At 39.5% G+C, this 20,945-nt stretch overlaps 1 protein-coding gene across 3 annotated transcripts in view; it reads right to left on the minus strand.

Moving 5' to 3' along the window:
• Positions 1 to 20,945, minus strand: part of LOC127547581 (zinc finger protein 595-like) — a 200,646-nt gene that overhangs the window by 27,891 nt on the left and 151,810 nt on the right. Inside the window, exons 3-6 of one of the 3 annotated variants that reach the window (XM_051974479.1) lie at positions 19,420 to 19,498; positions 11,500 to 11,638; positions 10,536 to 10,631; positions 5,028 to 8,684 (exon numbers count right to left, since the gene is read on the minus strand). The exons of the other annotated variants lie outside the window; for them this stretch is intronic. Of the exons in view, the coding sequence (XP_051830439.1) occupies positions 6,733 to 8,684; positions 10,536 to 10,631; positions 11,500 to 11,638; positions 19,420 to 19,431 (2,199 nt within the window). The 5' untranslated portion in view covers positions 19,432 to 19,498 and the 3' untranslated portion in view covers positions 5,028 to 6,732. Of the gene's footprint in view, positions 1 to 5,027; positions 8,685 to 10,535; positions 10,632 to 11,499; positions 11,639 to 19,419; positions 19,499 to 20,945 lie in introns of those variants that run through there. 3 annotated transcript variants of the gene reach the window in all.

A 20,945-nucleotide genomic window follows, 5' to 3' on the forward strand; every position in this document is an offset into this window, starting at 1 on the left:
AGAGCTTAAGCTCCTGCTGCCAGTCCTTTGCCTTCTCTTTGAATATCTCTGAATCTCCCTGGCTGAGGCTTCTTGCTTATATGCTCTACACTGAGTACAAACCAATGATTATATTACTAGAAAACCATTGTTTTCGGATTAAATCAGTGCTAAACTAGATTTAACCATTGTCTCTTCAATTCCACTTAGTACCTTGTTTCAAGTTCTGACCCATAACATCTCCTTGTAGGATTAAATCAGTCATATTGAATGATGCTAAATTAGGTAATGATTGTCTCTTATCAATTCCACTGACTTAGTACCTTGTAAGAATCCTTTGTTTCAAGTTCAGTGTTCTGGCCCATAACATCTTTCAGTTTGCAAGTGTGTTCAACTTGTCTTTTTTGCATTTCAGATACGTATGTAGTTCACTGGATTCTCATTCACTCCCTAGTTCCTCCGTGTTTCTATATTTTTCTCACAAATGCCAATTAGGAGAAATAGCAAGTTCTGCCCCATTATTCCTTCTTTCTACTCTGGCATATTCTTTTTACCCTCAACTTACTTTTTCCCTTTAAAAACTTCAAAACAGAACCAATCCACCATTGGGAACCATTCTGTTCTTTCTTATTTAACTCCATTATTCATTAAAGATTTGCAGGTTCTGATAAGACATGTTTTTTCTTTTCCCATTCCAATCTTAACTCTACATCATTATACATCCCCTTCTCATTGCTCAAATCAATTAGCCTCTTCTGGTCTTCTGGTTCTGTATTTCAAAGTTCCTTCTTAGCTCTAGTCTTTTATCAGAAATGTTCAAAATCCTTTAGTCCTTCAAATTTATTTCCCTTACTAGAGGGTTATGTCCAACTTGGCAAATAAATTATTCTGGGTTATAAACCTGGATCTTTTGGTTTTTGACGTATTGTATCTAACCATCTTCTTGTTTGTGCCAGAAGCTGCCACGGCTTGTGTGAACTTGACTGTGGTTCCTTGGTCCTTACTCAGCAATTTCTAAATGTTGCAAGATTTTTTTCTGCAATGTTAATGCTCTGGATTTGGGCGGATATTCCCAGTTTCCTCTGGTGTTCTTCTCAGATGATTGGTGGAGTCTTTCTGTCTTGGCTTTGCTCTCTGATTCTAGAAGCTCTGAGTAGTTTTTATTTATGATTTTTTTAAACATAGAAGATCTAGAATTTACTAGATCCCTACGCTGGAGGTTTGTGCCTCTCCAAAGCGTTTCTTGACTCTCCTTGATGTTGGGCACAGCGCATTCAAAGCCACTGTTGAGTGACCCTGAGGAGTGAATGCATTTCAGGCCCTGTGTTCAAATTCCTGGAGATAGGAACATTACGAAGCCATTCTGACTGGGAGATAGAGCTCATAAAAGAACATACTGTTTAATAAGTTATGGAGAGGGAGGTTAATTTGAGACTGTGAAGGGCTTTTGCCTGCCAAGCAGAGGAGTTTGTACTTGATTTCAGAGTGGCTAGGCAGGGTCACCAGTAAGGCAGGAACTGATTGAAAGAATCCAGGTGTTTCACCTAAAGAAATTCTTGGATCAGAAGAAACTATGATGGTATTTGAAGGTCTATCAGGAAAGTAGGAAATTATCTTTGTTCTGCTTATTTCTACAAGGGAGAACCAGGTGCAGTCAAGAGTCCCAGAATGAGATGGTGGTTATAAAAAGGAAGATTTTTTTTACTTCATGTAAGAAATTCTTTCAAAATCTGAGCTCTCCAGAACATAAAACCCTGCTCAGATTGCTCTTTTCACAACAGAGCTTTGGGCCTGCTAGGTTGCAAAGTAGATGGAACACTGGGCTTGAAATCATTTTCCTGAGTTCGAATCTGGCCTCAGACACCTACTAACTGTGTGATACAAGTCACTTAAGCCTGCTTGTCTGTTTTCTCCTCTATTATAACCTCCCACCCAGAGGTTCCTGATGGCCAGTCTTACCCAGTCCCAGGTCTTTGTAGATTCCTGGCCACCGCCTCTCTGAGCAGTGGTTCTCACATCCAACAGAGCACCTGGACACAACAGCTTGCAAGCACAAGACTTTATTCCTCGTGTTCCCATCCTGCCCTCTCCTGCACACTTACTGACCTCCTACTGAACTCCTATTGAACTCCACCTGCTTCCTAGTCCCCACAGCTTATATAGGGCCTATGAAGTCACACGTACAGGCAATAAGGGAAGGAGATGTCTCCCGCTGATGATGCATTCTCAGCACAACCAGAGTTCCTGCTCATGAGGCGGTTAGTGTCGACTGCAGAGATTACATCTGGGCACATCAGACATTAAAGACTCTTGAGCTCTTGTACTATGTGAAGTTCCTCCCCTGATCCTTACAATCTATAAAAGAAGCTGGAGGAGACATGGCTAATATCTTTGTTAAGAAAATTCCAAATGATATCATTAAGAGATGGAAATGACTGACCAGCAACAAGAGATCTTTAAGACCAGTGACCATTTGCTAGTTATGCTATAAATGGGATATGTGCTGTAGTCCCTTCTAACAATGAGGTTTTGTGATTTTGTATCATTAGAGCTCACTGGGATGGCCACGTCTAACAGGAGATGCGTTAGGAGGTAGAGTTCAGAAACAGCATTCTGAGGTCTGGAATTATAACATGGAATCAGGAAAAAAAACATCAAAAAACCAGTACATATTTATTAATTAATGGACTCCCCATTTCCCTGTTGTCTTCAGGGGAATGTATTTGGGGAGTGACAGATACAGCCTAGTGGGTGACTTCTCACTAGGAGATCACTCACTCTCTTTCTTAACCTTTGGACTATCTTCTTCCTCCCCCAGGGAGTCCGGCGGTTGGCATTCAGCTGAGAAACACCCTGGTGCTCACTGCGCACCATAAAAGGAGGCTTGGATTAAACCAAATATAAGAAAATCTTTGTCTGTGAGCATCCAGGGGAAGAATGCTCATAGGATGTCGTTTGTTGTCCGACCAGTGTCCCACTTCTCTTGATCTAATCCTGTGTGTTCTAGCCATGTGGGCACTGCCAAGATATTCCTCCCAAACTTCCTGCAAGTTTTAAATCAACTTCAACTCCTTATTTCTTAGTTAATTTGTGCACTTGTCGAGTGCAAACATTGGTGGTACCATGTAATGTTCTCTTCTCTAAAATATAATTGTTCTCTGGGAGCAGGTTTCTTGGGGGACTTCTGGGAGCAGCCTTCCTTTCAGTTCCATGTAATAATCACCTCAAATGCAGCTTGGAGTTAAAGTCCAGTCCTTTATTGTCTCTTCCAAAATAGCCCAGTTAGCTTTCTTAGAGGCCTATTTCTCTCCTTGGTTCGAGTGCTCTTGCAGCTAGTCCCTTTTGCTTCTGCCAGCTTCAGCCTCTTGCTCCTTCTGAATCCAAAACCTCAGCCAGCATAAAGGTGGAAGTTAGAATGAATTGACTTTGCCTCCAAGAAAGTGGGTTTGTGGGTTTTGACTTGTGAATCTCCTGAAGTCTTAGTGGGGTTGTCTTTTAGTGGGATCCTTTTTTATATGCTCTCTAAAGTGTGAACTAATGTATAAATTCTTTTAAAGGTGTAAATTCTAAAGCTGTGAACTAAGTACATAAGCATTGTCTCTATCAAATTCAGTGACTTAGCACCTTGTTTCAAGTTCTGGCCCATAACAGTACTGGGCAAGATCACGGACAAAGAAAGCCCTTGAGCCATTGTTCACCTACAACTTTTGGTCCCTAAGGGGGAGGGGGTCTTCCCAAAATACTGGGGTTTGGCTCACTTCATGTCCCTGTTTGAGCACACTTGTTGCCTCTCAGTGGCAGCCTCTCCCAGGTCTTTGGACATCTTAGGTCACAACTGGTGTATGATACCCCAACAGAACACTCAGACCCCTTGTTCATTTATAGAAGTTTATTGCCTGGATTACATCTTGACTCTGTCCCCGGGTTCCCATGTACATGTATATATTAGGGCAAACAATTAGCCCCTAGCAACAAGCACTAACCAATCATAAGGGGAGACGAATCCATTGACATGCGAGCTCAATACAAGCTTCTTTATCTCTAGGAGCCTGTGCCTGATAAGGAGCTGCAGATCTCACAACCGGATGCCTCCTAAGGGTATGGAGCCCTAGCTACCCTGTTTTGATTTTGTGCTCATTGCTTAAGCTCCAACAGATAAACCCAAAAGAAAAAGTGAAGCAATTGAGTATTTGATATAGCCAAAGACCCCAGCTTTAAGAACTTACTATTTGACAAAGATTGCTGACAAAATTGGAAACAGCATGGCAGAAACTAGGCATTGACCCACATCTAACACCAAGATAAAGTCTAAATGGGTTCATGATTTAGACACAAAGAATGATATTATAAGCAAATTAAAAGAACACAGGATACTTTACCTCTCAGATCTGTGGAGAAGGAAGGAATTTGTGACCAAAAGAACTGAAACTCATTATTGAACACCAAGTGGATAATTTTGATTGTATAAAGTTAAAAAGTTTTTATAGAAACCAAACTAATGTAGACAAGATTAGAAGGGAAGTAATAAATTGGAAAAATATTTTCACATTTAAGGGTTTTGATAAAGGCCTCATTTCTAAAATATATAGAGAAGTGATTCAAATTTATAAGAATTCAACTCATTCTCCAATTGGTCAAAGGATATGAACAATTTTCAGATGAAGAAATTAGAATCATCTCTAGTCATATGAAAAGGTGCTGTAAATCACTATTAATCAGAAAAATGCAAATTAAGACAATTCTGATGTACCACCACACAACTCTCAGATTGGCTAAGATGAGAGAGAAAGATAATGACCAATGTTGGAAGGAATGTGGGAAAACTGGACACTGATACATTGTTGGTGGAATTGTGAACGGATCCAACCATTCTGGAGAGCAATTTGGAACTATGCTCAAAAAGTTATCAAACTGTATGTAGCATTTCCTTAATCTTGCAGCTCCCCTTTGAGCTACTCTTAATGTCCGTCCATTGACAGCACGGCTAGGCCACACTTACCAGTCTTCAGGCACCAACACAGATAATATAGAGACAGACCACCAGGAGGTAGGGGCAAAGTGAAAGAGAGCTTTATTTTTAAACAGCATCTATTTATACCCCACTGAAGATCTGGGGGAAGGGGGAGGTCCTCTAAGAACCTGGCATAATAATGTGATTGGCCCGAGAAGAGGGAGGGAGGAGTACTAGGCTTTGAGGGCGCTAAGGAGGGAGGCGTGTTACCTGGAGTCAGACACTGCTTCCTGGAGCTAAGCCCCATCTCCACATAGGATGTGTCTGCACCTCAGTACCTCTCATCCCTCAGGTCCTCCCACATGCCTTGAACTGCATTCCTTGCTTTTTAACCCTTGCACTGTGCATACTCTTTGATCCAGCAGTGTTTCTACTGGGATTATATCCTAAAGAGATCTTAAAGGCGGTTAAGGAACCACATATGCAAAAATATTTGTGGTGTTTTGTAGTGACAAGAAACTGGAAACTGAGTGGATGCCCATCAATTGGAAAGTGGCTGAATAAGTTATGGCATATGAATGTTATGGAATATTATTGTTCTATAACAATCAGCAGGATGATTTTGAAGAGGCCTGGAGAGACCTACATGAACTAATGCTAAGTGAATTGAGTAGAACCAGGAGATCATTGTACAGGGCGACAGCAAGATTATACAATGATCAATTCTGATGAACATGACTATTTCCAACAATGGGATTGTTGAGAACAGTTCCAGTGATCTTGTGATGAAGAGAGCCATCTATACCAAGAGAAGACTGTGGGAACTAAGTGTGAATAACAACATAGTATTTTCACTCTTTTTGTGGTTCTTTGCTTGCATTTTGTTTTCTTTCTCATTTTTCCCCCTTTGATCTTTTTTTTCTTGTGCAGCAAGATAATTGTATAAATATATATACATATATTAAATTTATATATATTTTAATATGCTATCTAAGGGAAGGTATGAGGGGAAGGAAAGAAATATTTGGAACACAAGATTTGCAAGGATTAGGGTTGAAAAATTATCCATGCATATGTTTAGAAAATAAAAAGCTTTAATTAAAAAAAAAAAAAAGGAAGTGATTTGGGAAGAGAAGCACACACAAAAAAATCAGAGAATAAAATATGTAGGAGAGTAGGAGGGGAGGGAGAACCAAAAAAACATTGAGACACAGAGACTGAAATAGTTAAAGAACACATCAAAAATACTGGCTCTTATTATTGAGTTCATTTGGTCCCCTTTATCAGGATAATGAAAAAAAAAAAACCATCCTATTTAGTTTGCATAGAATCATGTAAAGTTAGAGTTTACTTGGCTTTTTAATCCATACCGTCTCCCACATCTGAGATACTCTAGTTGGCATCTTTAAAGTAAAGTAGGCTAGGCAGTTTTAACATCTCAATCCACTCCTCCCTAAGTACTGTCTTCTACTCCTCCATCTCCTCTGGCTATAAAATATTTTATTCCCCAAAGCGCAACTACTTTATCAGTAAGACTGCCTAATGTGTTACATTAGCTTGACCCTGTGAAGTTATTTTCATGTAAAATAAACAGCATTTTAAAATGTCATATCCAGTAAGACTTCTACTGGATCTCTTAAGTGTTGCTGCTGGTTGAAAACATTCTCAGTCTTTACATGTAAATGACTTCTCTCCATTATGTAACATCTGATATTTCTTAAAGTTTGAGCTGTACAAAAAAGTTTTCCAATATTTATTACATTCAAATGGGTTCTCATTTCTTATTTGGTGAAAATTGGACTTCAACTACAGGCTTTTCCAACATCAGGACCTTCACATGATTTCTCTCCAGTATGAATTCTTTTATGTTTATTAAGGTATCCCTTAAGGCCGAAGGATTTTCCACATTCATTACATTGATAGGGTTTCACTCCAGTATGAATTTGCTTATGTGTATTAAGGCCTTCATTACACCTAAATGCTTTTCCACATTCATTACATGTATATGGTTTTACTCCAGTATGAATTTTCTTATGTCTATTTAGATGTCCATTAAGCCTGAAGGCTTTTCCACATTCATTACATTTATAAGATTTCACACCAGTATGAATTTTCTTATGTCTATTAAGGTGCTCCTTAAGGCTGAAGACTTTTCCACATTCATTACATTTATGGGGTTTCACTCCAGTATGAATTCTCTTGTGTCTATTAAGGTATTCCTTAAGACTGAAGACTTTTCCACACTCACTACATTTATAGGGTTTCTCACCAGTATGAATTCTCTCATGTTTCCTAAGATCTCCCTTATGCCTAAAGTCTTTTCCACAGTCATTACACTTATAGGGTTTCTCTCCAGTATGAATTCTCTCATGTAAAGAAAGGCTTATCTTAAAATTGAAGCCTTTTCCACATTCATTACATTTATAGTGTTTCTCTTCAGTATGAATTGTCTTATGTCTATTTATGCCTTCATTACAGCTGAAGGCTTTTCCACATTCCTTACATACATGAGGTTTTGCTCCAGTATGAATTTTTTTATGTCTACTAAGGTGGTCCTTAAGGCTGAAGGATTTTTCACATAAATTACATATATGGGGTTTCACTCCAGTGTGAATTTTTTTATGTCTATCAAGGCCCCTCTTCTCTTTGAAGGCTTTTCCACATTCTTTACATTTGTAGGGTTTCTCTCCAGTATGTATTTTCTGATGTGAATTAAGGCCTCCCTTCTGCCTGAAGGCTCTTCCACATTCAGTACAAGTATAGGGTTTTTCTCCAGTATGAATTCGCTCATGTTTATTAAGGCCTCCCTTATGAATGAATGCTTTTCCACATTCATTACATTTATAACGTTTCTCACCAGTATGAATTCTCTCATGTACATCAAGGCCTTTCTTACAGCTGAACGCTTTTCCACATTCATTACATTTATAGGGTTTCTCTCCAGTATGAATTCTCTTATGTGAATTAAGGCCTCCCTTCTGCCTGAAGGCTTTTCCACATTCAGTACATTTAAAGGGTTTTTCTCCAGTATGAATTCTCTTATGTGAATTAAGGTTTCCCTTAAGGGCGAAAGATTTTTCACATTCATTACATTTATAAGGTTTCTCTTCAGTAGGTATTCTCTTTTGATCAAGATATCCCCTCTGGCTAAAAGTTTTCAGTCCTTTTTTAATTTGTTTAAAAGGCTTTTTTTCCTGAAGATTTTTCAAATGAATAGTATGATATGGATTGTAGCTGGAAGTCTTCCCACATTCCCCAAATTTATATTTCTCCCCAGCATGAATTCTTCCATGTTCAGTAAGCACTCTATGAGAATTATCAAGTTTTGAGTGGTAAGAATTCTTGTATTTATTGAACTTACACAGTTTCTTCACCATGGAAATTCTCTTACGTTTAATTAAGTCTGTATACCATTTGAAGCACTTTCTAATTCGAAAATGATTATGAAACCATTTTCCTGTAGAAACTCTCTGTTTTGGAAGGAGAACTGAACTGAAACTGAGTTTTTTCCCAAATTGAAAAAAATGTGGAACACTAAACTTCTGACTTTTTCTATGTTTCACTATTAACTGTCCTTCCAGATTGTTTGTCTGCCTTTCTAATCCAGAGTCATAATTCCAAGCTTCTCCCAATCTGGAATCCCAGAAACCATGTTTTTTGAATCTCTTTGTGAATGGCTCTTTTGTGGAAAAACATTGCTTTGGAGCTGAAGTGGAGTCCTTGGTTTCACATTTTGTTTTCACAAAAGGAGAATCTGAAAGAAACAAAGCAAAGTGTCACCACCCATTACTCACTGTTGTGGGAAAAAGAAAATTGCTTTAGAATCAATTCAATCTTCCCCGTGATGAAGAAGGTTGACAAATTTGGACAAAATAGAATAATCATGGTCACAAAAGAGCTGAAGTAAAAAAGAGCTGAGGGGAAGGTAGCAGAACTGCTCATGACTTATAAAATGTTTAACTTTTCAGAGATGAAAACAATAATTCTAATACCACAGAGAAAGAGATATTTCAAATTGATCTTTGGTAACACTGAAGAAGAGGTAGTGATTGAAGGTATGATTTTATTATGAAAAAATTACCTAAACCCAAACAGGTTTCCACATTCTATGAAAGTTAAAACTTGAGACCTGCCTAGAACAATGAACAGCGAGGTGTCCCTGCCATACTACTGCATATGCACAGAGCACTGAACCTCCAGTCAAGAAAACTTATCTTCCTGAGTTCAATTTGACCTCAGACACTTTCTAGCCGAGGGACCCAGAGCAAGATACTTAATTCTATTGGCCTCAGTTTCCCCATCTGTCAAATGAGCTGGAGAAGGAAATGGTAGAACATTCCAGGATCTCCACCAAGAAAACTCCAAACAGGGTCACAAAGTGTTGGAAAGAACTCAAGTCCTCAACAGAAAAGGAGCACTGAGAGGTGAAATGAATTATCCAATGTTACACTTAGTAAGTGTTAGAGACAGGCTCTGAATCCAGGTCTGCTAACTTGGAAGCTGGTGCTCTTTATACTTGATAACACATCAGACTCTTAGAGACCCTGCATTCATGTCTTATGTTCCCATGTTCTAGGAAATTTCCTAAATTTGATGAGATAGAAAGTCAAAGTGTGAATATCAGTTGTGAAAATTATTAGGCAGGTGACCATGGACAACTTAAAATGCTATGGTGATAATACACAAACCCTGCATCCCAAATACTAGTAAAACACTTGCTACCTGTATCTTAATAATAATTATTAAAATCATTAATGACCTTAAAGGCAATTTTCCTTGGAGCAGAAGAAATAGAGAACTGATTTTACAAATTCAAGATGGGAATGGCCAAGTAGGACCAGGTGTAAATGGCATCTTTATAAAATCTCTCAATAAATTAAAAAAAAAAAAAAAAGCCACATTGGAAGACAGATTAAACAGGTAGGAGGATGCAACAATAGTTTGTTTTTTTAAATAGAGGTCAGACTTAATTATACTGGAAAGTTCTTTTCCATTCATCTCTCAGAAAAGACTCTTCAAAGAGAAAAAAATAATCTAATGATTTAAGAAGACAAAACAATCATGGAAATATAAAATATTATCTAGTGTATATGTGAAAGGCTAAGCATCATCAAAGCTTTTTCTAAGACTAGAGAGAAATATGAAGGAAGATTTAGTAGAAAACCATTTCTTGACATGAAAGGTGAAGTTACAGGAAGAGTGCAGGAAGGACAATCACAGCTCCTCTCCTCAGGCCTATGGACCTTGAAAGAGAGCGCCAGGCCCAACATTTCCAAGGTAACTCACTCTAATGACCCAGCCAAGCTCCTGCTGGCAGTGAGTCCTGTCTCTGCCTCGATTTCTGGGTCAGGAATTTTCAGCTGCATTTGACCCTTTGTAAGCCCCTTAGAGGGATTTCTTGGCAGAGATTCATATCTCAGAGGAGTTTGCCATTTCCTTCTCCACATCATGTCACAGAGGAGACCCATAGGGTTAAGGAACCTGTCCAGCGTCTCAGTGCTGGGAAGTGTCTGAGGTCAGATTGAAACTCAGAACCCTGAGGCTCCTTCAGTCCAGGGCTGGCACTCGGGGGACTGCACTCTCTGCCCGCCTGGTTATTACTCACGCTCAGAAATGCATCTGGGGTCTTCTTCCCTTGATATCCAGGGGGCCTCGTGTCTCTCCAGATGAGAAATCACAGCTGGTTTAGTTACTGGAAGCCCTGCTCAAGGAGAAATAAGTGAGAGAAATAAGCTGAGAACACAGAGACTCCTCAGAATTCAATCCTGGTCTCTCTCTACAGATACAGGGCAGGTCTGGAAATGCTGGTGGAGAAGCATCAATGACCCCTGAAGGAAGTTTCCCTCAAGGGACAGATCCTTTGGTACAGACACAGGACAGATGGGGTCACGTTTACCCACTCCTAGTCTGCTGGGAGAAGTCTTTCCTTCTCTGCCCTGGGGCTCTATGGAGAACCTGAAGCCTGGCTGAGCAGAGAGTGTGAAAGGAGAGCCTGCAGGGCTGAAGAATGAAGCTGCTGATTTCCAACTGGACAAAGAAGGACTTTTTGTCTGGGAAGAGTAAGAACTGCTCACAAACTGCCCAAAGGTCTGAAGGCATCTCTATATAAAGGTATTTATGTGACTCTCCCTTCCTGTCCAGCAAATTCAAATTCAGCCAAGCTCCTCAGCCCTCCACAGCCATGGACAGATGGAATTCTCTGACCTTGCAGTGGCTCACACATGACGCTTTCCCTGACATCTCTGCAGGTCACCATGGGATGTTCCTCCAACTCTATGCTTTGTCCTTCAACTCTTGCAATCCTAGTTACCTTCACACTTTAGCTGGGATTCTGACATCTCTAGAATGAGGCTTTTCTTCATCCCACTAGCTTCTATTGCCATCCCCTTGTAAATGACTTGCTTTGTACTGACATGTACATACTTGGTGTCTACTGGCTAATACAGAAGCTCCATGAGGGCAGGGCCTGTCTAATTTTTACCTTTCTTCTCTTTGTGACTACTACAGTTCCTAGTACTTAGAGCTAAATAAATGCAGATTGAATGACTGAAAAAAAAAAATTGTCTTACCAAGAGAGACAAAGTTCTCATAATTCTCCAGCATCACGTCCCTGTACATGTCCTTCTGGCCAGGATCCAAATAGCTCCATTCCTCCTGGGTGAATTCCACAGCAACATCTTGGAATGTCAAGAAATTCTGAAACAGGATCTTAGCGTGAGAGATGAAAGAGACTTCAGAACCCAACTACTAATGCAGGCTGGAACTCAAAATGTTAAAATGTATATAAATTTTTTTAAAAAATTATTCTGTACATTGTGATCTTCCCCAACCCACAGCCATGCAAAGTTGTGTTTTTGGGTCAGGAGTAGCGTGGAATCAGATCCTCTTTTTCTAAACAAATCTGCGTGCATCAAGTCTGTCAGCAAATGTTCTATCGAAATGTACATGGCAGACTACCAATGCACATCTATTTGAACAGTAGGTGACTTGTCTCAATATGGCTTTCCCTGCTGAGATGGTCTGGCCATTTCTGGTTCCATGGCAATGAGTCTAATTGAGGAGATTTTGCAATGCCTTGGGCCTAAATATAATAAGCACCTAAAAGAGCATATGATGAGGCACAATGACATGGTATAAAAAGAATAATTCTTTCTTCTATGGGATGTCTCTCTGAATGGGAAGGACAAAAATTTTGTTGACACAAAAACAAAAAAAAATGAATTTTAAGAAAAGATAATCATGGTGTTTTATCCAATAACTTTCTTATTGGGATCATACCTGGAGGATGCTTTTCAATGATATTTGTAACAGCCTAATTTGTTATTGAAAAAAAAAACTTGGTCAACACATGTCTAATCATTCTGAAATGGCATATTTTGTGGTATACTGATTAGAATACAATATTACTATTAAAATTCAAATGAACCAAGAACAAAAAGGAATATGGAAGTGAACAAAAGAACAGATCACTGAAACAATAATTTCATCAATGAGAATGACAATAATGAGAAATCACACCAAAATTTATGGGACACACATAAAGGAATACTTAGAAGAAAATTAAGAAGAAAATTTTTGCTCAAAATAAAAAATTTCAAAGACAAATATTTTTAAAAATTACTTCAGATGAAATTGAGGAAAATTATTTTTATTTTTTTTCCTTTTTAATTTAATACTTTATTTTCCCCTAATTATATGCAAAAATAATTTTAACATTTGTTTTAAAATTTTGACTTCCAAATCATTTACTTTCCTTTCTTCCCTATCCCATTCTTTGAGATGGGAAGCAGTTTGATATAGTCTGTTAATGTGCAGTCATGAACAATATGTTTCTATGTTAAACAAGTTATCCATTCAGCATGGACAGCATTTTTTATCATAAGTTCTTTAGAACTATCTTAGATCATTGTATTGCGGAGAATAGTTAAGTCATTCATAACTGATCATCATACAATGTGGATTTACTATGTACAACATTCTCCTGATTCTGCTCACCTCATTTTGCATCAAAATGAGGCAACCTGTGTCCCCCTTGACTTTGGTGGGGAAGCAAGTGAACTGTGAAAATTTCCTCTGACAGAGACCCACCCTTCAGAGCAGTTAAGTGGCTAATTAAGATTAGCCCAGGACCATTCCCAGTAGCTCAAGCTCCCAGTTATTGAGTGGCTTGAAACTCCCAAGATAAGTATTTTCTTTACTACTGGAAATCTAGGCCTGGGGGCAGTGACAACATTGAAGGAATCTCATTCAATGGAACCTCTATCCCCAGACAGCAAATAAAAAGACAATTTTGAACTCCAAATCTTTCCAGAAGTCCAAAATAGGATTATTCTTTGCCAAGGGACCTTTCTTGGCACAGCTGACTACCAGGACTCTTGCCCACTATGAAGACATTCTCTTCTTAGTAATAACCTTTGTTATTTCTCTGACAGGACCTCTTGCCACGAGGAGCCCGTCTTTCTAGCAAAGCTGGCTCAGTGCCAATAAAAATCCCTTTTGCCTTTTAGACTTCTCAGGTTCACAAATTCTTTCATGTTGGACCTGCACTGACCAGAGGGAATTCTCACACCTCAATTCTCTACCACTAGCACTGAATCAAATTCATAGACGTTCAGGTTTTTCTGAAAACTTCCTGCCCATCATTTCTTTTTTTTTCTCTCTTTTTTTTTAATAGGCACACATTAAAATTAATATATAACACAAAGATTGTTAATAGGCACATATTAAAATTAACACATAATATATAACACAAAAGTGTTAATAGGTACATATTAAAATAAACATATATAACACAAAAGTTGCTAATAGGCATATTAATAAGGGCATTTTGGGTGGCACAGTGGCTAGAAGGCTGGGCCTGGCATCAGGAAAACTTCTCTCTGGTTGTTGCTCAGTTGTGACAGCCTTGTCCAGCCCTTGTTGTCCCCATTTGGCCTTTTCTTGGCAGAGATATTCCCTAGTGGATCCAGTGGATCCATTTTGTCAGATAGTAGGAGGTAAAATGACTTGTCCAGGGATAGGCAGGATGTGAGGCTAGATTTGAATTCAGTTCTTCTTGACTCCAGATCCTGTGCTCCATCTTTTTTTTTTTTTTTTTTTTTTTGTGAGTGGGTTGGGGAGGAGACATTTATTTGGTCACTCCAAATACAGGATTTGGAGGCACAGGAGTCAAGGGCATGTTACAGTGTGCCTGACCATGAGAAGCACAATGGCAAGTGAAAAGAACATCGATTCTGAAGATAGAGGACTTGAATGAAACACTTGAGTCTTGCAATGTATCCTTCAATTTCTCATTTTTGTTGAAGTAGTTGTAGGAGTTGAGTTGAACTGTATTCTCTTACTTTACTATGTTGTCTAGTTTCTCCTTTTTCTACTTCTTTTGATTCCTGTTGTTGGAGATCAAATTTTTTGTTTAAGTCTGGTTTTTTCCTTAGAAACAGATGGAATTCCTCTATTTCATTAAATGTCCATCTTCTTCCGTGGAAAAAAATACTCAGCTTAGCTGGGTAGTTTATTCTTGGCTGCCTTTCCAAGTTCTTTTGCCTTTCGGAATATTTGATTCCAGGCCATTTGATCCTTTAATGTTGAGGCAGCCAGATCTTGGGTGACCCTTATTGTGGCATCTCGGTATTTGAACTGTTTTTTCCTGGCTGCTTATAAAATTTTTTCTTTAGTCTGAAAATTCTGAAGTTTGATCTTTTGAATTTTCTGGTAGTCCGATGATCTTCAGATTATCTCTCCTAGATCTATTTTCCAGGTCTGTTGTTTTTCCAAGTAAATATTTGACTTTTTTTTTAAATCTTTCATTTTTTTGGCTTTGCTTGACTGATTCTTGATGTCTCAATGAATCAGTCATTTCTATTTGTTCGGTTCTGATTTTTAGTGAGTTATTTTCTTCATTAGCTTTTTTTACTTCTTTTTGTATATGTCCAATTGAGTTGTTTTGCTCTATGGAATTTTTTTCCATTTCACTAAATTTTTTTTTTTTAGTGAGTTTTTTCTTTTTCCAATTCGCAAATTCTGTTTCCCTGCACTTCTTGGGAGTTTTTTATCTTTTCCAATTCACATTTTAGGAAGTTGTTGCTCTCTTGCATAGCTTCTCTTTCCTTTCCCCATTTCTCTTCTAGCTCTATTAAGGTTTTTAATAGTCTCTTCTAGGAGAGCCTTTTGTATTGGAGACCAACAATTGTTTGGAGACTGTCTGCTATTAGTCTCTTCAGGGTTGAAAAGCTGTTCTTTTTTGATTTTTTTTACTCATTTTGTTAGAGCCTGTAAGGTCTGCCTTCAGAGCCAGGAGGTTACCAGCTTCCTCTGCAGAGCAGTGAAAGGTAGATATATGGACGGGTATAAAAAAATTTGTTAGCCGGCTACAAAAAGCAGTGAGGTACTGGAGTGCTCTGGGAAAGAGTTCCCCACCCGGGAGTAACTCAGGCCTGCAGGGTGGAGCTGGGAAAGTGCCCTGCAAAGAAACCCCACTGTGTGAGATAACGACTGCCCTGGGGCTGGAAGCTGAGCAGTGAGTTTCACTTCCCAAGCCAAATCCCACCCTGGGGCTGTGGGTATTAGCAGCTGAGCTGAATGGATTTGCAGGGATTCGAATTGTCTGCTCAGGAAGCACAGTCAGCTGGGGAGGTTCTATTGCCCCAGGCTGAGCCCCTCACTCTGCCGATCAGAGACTGCCCAGGCTGTGCCCCCCTGCCGTGCAGATTAGTAACTGCCCCAGCAAAAGCCCCGAACTGCGGGATGTGCCTGCAGGGCTGCAGTAAAGTCTGCCTGAGTCACTTCCGAGTTTGAAGGGTTACAGCCAGATCTCGTTTTTTTTAATAGGACCCCCTGTTTTAGGCTTTAATCTCTCTGCCAGTTTACTGCTTTATAGTCAAGGCAGAGCAGTTAGCCTATAGTAGAGTGGTCCCTATAACTTCTCTAGCCACAGAGATCACCCCCGCCCCTGGTCTGCTCAGGACGCTAGTCTCTCACTGCCTGTGCTAGTCTGTTCCTGGCCCCTCAGACAAACCTTTCCTGGCGAGCTTCCGGATTGGCTGGTAAGTTGTAGTGCTTCTCATCTTCATGAATTAAAGCAAAGAAGAGCTATTTTTGAGGCTGGATTAAATAGTTGGTTATGAGGGGGATGAGAGGAGCTTAGAGAGTCGTATGTGCCTGCTCCCGCCTTCTTGGCTCCGCCCCCGGAAGAAAATTATTTTTAAAAAAGAATACTCAAGAACTGTGCAAGAAATCCAAGCTGAGTTTGTTAATATCATTCTTTATTAAACAAATAATCAATATTGCTGAATGTCTCCTCTTCCTGTCCCTGCTAATTTTACTCCCGGAGTTCTTGTCCTTCACTGGCCTGGCAATTCCTTACCTTCTCCCGCCCAAGGATCCCTCTGTCTTCTCCTTCTCCCCTTTATTCCCATTAATTAACAAACCTGGTCCCACTCCAGTAAATCTGACACCCATCTTTTCTAAAGGGTAAGCTATGAACATTCTCAGAAAAACGGGTCAAAGTGGGCCCTTGAATCCACATCCCCAACCCCTCCCCCTTTTTAATCATAGCTGAAACTCAATAAGACGACAGCTATATTCCCCAATAGTGAGACTTTTGAGGACAGGGCCTCTTTTTACTTAGGCACTTAGGAGGAGCTTAATCAGTGCTTACTGTTGGGTTATTTCCATTTTCCATGTGGGCACATAGGAGGTGCTTAATCAAAGCTGTCTGTACCTAGTCTTCAAGTCTATCACCTTTAATACTTGAGCAAAAAAGTGGGGCTCAAGGGAAGAGCTCATGTCATGCAGCCAGAGAGCCTTGGGGGCAGAATTAAAACCCAGCACCTTTGGGATCCTTTTCTCCCTCCTCCAGCTTGGGGAGCCATCTCTCCACCTGGGCTGCTGCAAGCCAGAGTGCTTCAATTCACCCTCATCCTCACCCTAGTGGCTAGCAACTCTCCCCAACCTCCACCTAAGTGGAAAAGGATGAAAATAGACCTGCCACAGGTGGATGACTGTCTCTGGGAAAGTGCTAAAAGTGGGAATCTCTTGAACCCTGCCCCCATCTTGGTGAATAAGAAATTTCCCCACCTGGCTGATTCTGAACCTGGCCAGGACATCCTGACATACCACTGGCTGTTTATGGGTCATACCTGAAACCAAAGAGAACTAACACAGTTGTGTCCCTGCCTTTCTCCTCACATACTTGCCCCATTGATAAGGGCAAGTATGAAAAAGAAAAAGAAAAACTGAACTCTATGGGTGCTTAATTCTACATTCTAGTTCAGTAAGGGATCACTTTGAATTGTCATTTGAATCACAGATATCAGAAACCAGGAAGCCTTACAATTGCTGGGTTATTTAGTTTATAGGATGCTACCCTGTAACAGTCTTTCACTAGGGATAATAATTAGCAGGCGACATGACACAATTTCCAAAGTTGAATTAAGAATTTACATGTAATAAGTGATTGCAAGGGATAATGTCGTGTAAAAATTATCCTGGCATGGATTCTGTCAATACAAAGTTATTATTAAATAAAATAAAATTAAAAAAAAAAAAAAAAGAATTTACATGTAAAATAATTATTTGAACCATCTCTTTAATTGGATTAAGAGACAAAGATTCATTTTCCAATCCAGGCCCTCATAAAGCAAGAATTAAAGTCTCCCAAGTTTTAGGTGAATTGGGTATTTTTAATAAACTAATTCCTCTTTTAGTTCTATTTTATACTGAATTTAAGTTAAGTCAGCATCTTAGACATAGATTTAGAAGGAAGAAGTCTCCTTAGAGCTTATCTAAGAACCTGTTTTGGAAATATAAAATTAAATACCTTGAACTTTTTAAAATTTCTGTAAAGGAAATATAAGCCTTAATAACTGAATCCACTTAAAGCTATGAAGCTATGATTATTTCTATGATTATAGAACTCATGGGATTGTAACTGATATGATTCTCTGTATGATACCAGGTATGTTCATCAAGGAATCCTATTACGTCAATGTTATGGGCCAGAACTCTGAACTTGAAACAAGGATGCTTACAAGGTATTAAGTGGAATTGACGAGACAATGATTATCTAGTTTAGCATGGTGACTAATAGTTCTCTAAGTTCAGTATGACTGATTTAATCTTACAACAAATTATGGTTTCCTAGTGATATAATGATTGATTTATACTCAGTGTAAGAGCATACAAGCTAGGAGCCTTAGCTAGGTTCATTCAGAGGCAGAGAAGACAAGAGAACTGGAAGCAAAAGCTTAAGCTCTCAGAGGCTCGGAGAGAGAGCCCTAGAGGACAAGTGTACTAGAAGTTCTTGGAGCCAAGGAGACAGAAATTCATTTCACCTTCAGTCAGGCTCCTGGTAGCTGGCCTGGCCTCCTGCACTTCCATCACTGAGACCAAGGCCAGTCTGAAAGGCCCTCCAGAAAGTTGCCCAGCCCCAGGAAGGAGACAATAGAGGATTTGGACTTTAACACCTGGCTGTTCTTGTAGTGATTATTGAACTGAAAGGAAGGCTGCTCCCAGAGACCTCCAGAAAATTGAACTAAGAACATTACAGGTCAATGATCCATGATACCAACAACTCGCTGTGGTCCACATCCAGAAATTATAGGTGGAATACTCAAGGGGAAGGCTGAGAGAACTATTCTTGGCACAAGCTGAGGCAGGACTCTCCTGACCTGATTTCCTAGGAAATGGAAAATATTCCATCCTTTAAGCCCAGTTCAATAAAACTATATGTATATAGTCACTATTTTCTTTCTATGTCAAATTTCTATAATCATGGCAGGTTAACAATATAAATATGATATTAAAATCTTTTTTCAAAGGCTAATACTGAGGTCCCTAGAAACTAACAACATGCTTCAGAGAGTTAGATCATAGAAAACAAAAACCAGGGTTGGTTATAGAACAATATTTTTCATAGTAACATATAGTTTTAAGATATATAAGTAACATGATTTCTCTCAACAAAGGGCTCTGTTGAATTGTTGGCAACTCTATCTCCCTATTTTTAACTTACACTAGCCCATTTGTGTTGTGCTGGCCATAACAAAGAAAAACCGAACTTATTTCAGTTTATTATTACCACTTGACAGTTGAATAGATCTTGAAAAGCAAACCTGTTTGAACACTGTCTTGAAATTGACTACTCAGTGCATTTATCCATTCCATCCCAGAAAGGAATCCCTGGGAGTCAGAACCAAGAAAACCTGGCCAGTCAATGGACACTATGAGAGTAGAGCTGGTGAGGAAGATGATTCTAAGATTCCTGTGCCTGGAAGAAAGATGGCTCCCTGCAAAGAAAGAGGAAGTCAGGAGAAATGGCAAATGGAGGATGGAGGGAAGGTGAGTTCCATTTTGGACAAGTTTTATTTGGGACAGTCAGGTAGACATGTCCAGCAAATGGACTTGACATTAGGGGCACCAGAGGACAAGTTAGGTCTGGCAAGGTTGCTCTTCCCTCACTCTTCCAACCTTGTCATGTCTGTACTTCTTACCTTCCTCTTCATGGCCTTCCAAAATCATTCCTTCTCCAGTGTTTCCTTGAGATTCAGACCTTTCCCAAATCTTGTCTCCCTAGAGAGATGGAAGAGTTATCTTAGAATGGATTCTTGTTTCTCAGGGGGTAAGGTTAATTTAGGTTCAGATGCATACCCTTTGATCCAGCAGTGTTTCTACTGGGCTTATACCCCAAAGAGATACTAAAGAAGGGAAAGGGACCTGTATGTACCAAAATGTTTGTGGCAGCCCTGTTTGTAGTGGCTAGAAGCTGGAAAATGAAAGGATGTCCATCAATTGGAGAATGGTTGAGTAAATTTGGTATATGAATGTTATGGAATATTATTGTTCTGTAAGGAATGACCAGCAGGATGAATACAGAGAGGACTGGCGAGACTTATATGAACTGATGCTGAGTGAAATGAGCAGAACCAGGAGATCATTATATACCTCAACAACGATACTGTTTGAGGATGTATTCTGATGGAAGTGGATCTCTTCGATAAAGAGAGCCTTAATTGATCAAAGATGGACAGAAGCAGCTACACCCAGAGAAAGAACACTGGGAAATGAATATAAACTGCTTGCATTTTTGTTTTTTTTCCCGGGTTATTTATACCTTCTGAATTCAATTCTCCCTGTGCAACAAGAAAACTGTTCAGTTCTGCAAACATATATTGTATCTAGGATATACTGCAACCCATTCAACATGTAAAGGACTGCTTGCCATCTGGGGGAAGGGGTGGAGGGAGGGAGGGGAAAAATCGGAACAGAAGTGAATGCAAGGGATAATGCTGTAAAAAATTACCCTGGCATGCGTTCTATCAATAAAAAGTTATTTTAAAAAAAAATTTAGGTTCAGAATTTATATTCTACAGGCACAGACTCAAAGGGGACAAGTGCAAGTTGATTTACTGCTCAGAACTTTGATTTGGACAAGACATAAGGGAAGAGGAAACTTGTAATAGAGAAATAATAGACAACTTAAGAAGCATTATCACAGTAATAACAAAAGCAAACAGGTACCATTCACCATCACTAATTTGGGAAATTGCCACTCCTGAGTTTTCTGAGGGAGCCAGTCAGAATGCACCCTGAAAAGGGAAAATCTCCCAGGCAAGGCGGCCCTTCCTGGGTGAAACTCCAAAATGTCTACCCCCATGAGGTTCATACAGGCTGAGAATAAAGAAGGCCCCATGCCAAGTTTATGATGTCATATATGACCCCCGGGACACAACATCTTCCCAGCTATGGGTCACTAAGGGGAGTAGTTCATTCATCCCTTTAAGCCAGCTGGTTTCTGGGAAATGGCCAGGTTTCCAGGATGAAACACATATCAAGGCTCAAAGGAAGCCCTTAAATCAAGCACGAGAAAAAGTGGCCTGTTCTTCCTGTGCCTCCCCGTGTCTCATCCTTATGTTCTCAGTACAGGGTTAAACAAAGGGACCTGGCTGACATTCATGGAGATTCCTTTCAATCCCAGAAAATATTCCAAGGCCACGGCTGAGACTTACTAAGATCTCTT

The sequence above is a fragment of the Antechinus flavipes genome, chromosome 2 (assembly GCF_016432865.1).
Source record: "Antechinus flavipes isolate AdamAnt ecotype Samford, QLD, Australia chromosome 2, AdamAnt_v2, whole genome shotgun sequence".
NCBI lineage: Eukaryota > Metazoa > Chordata > Mammalia > Dasyuromorphia > Dasyuridae > Antechinus > Antechinus flavipes.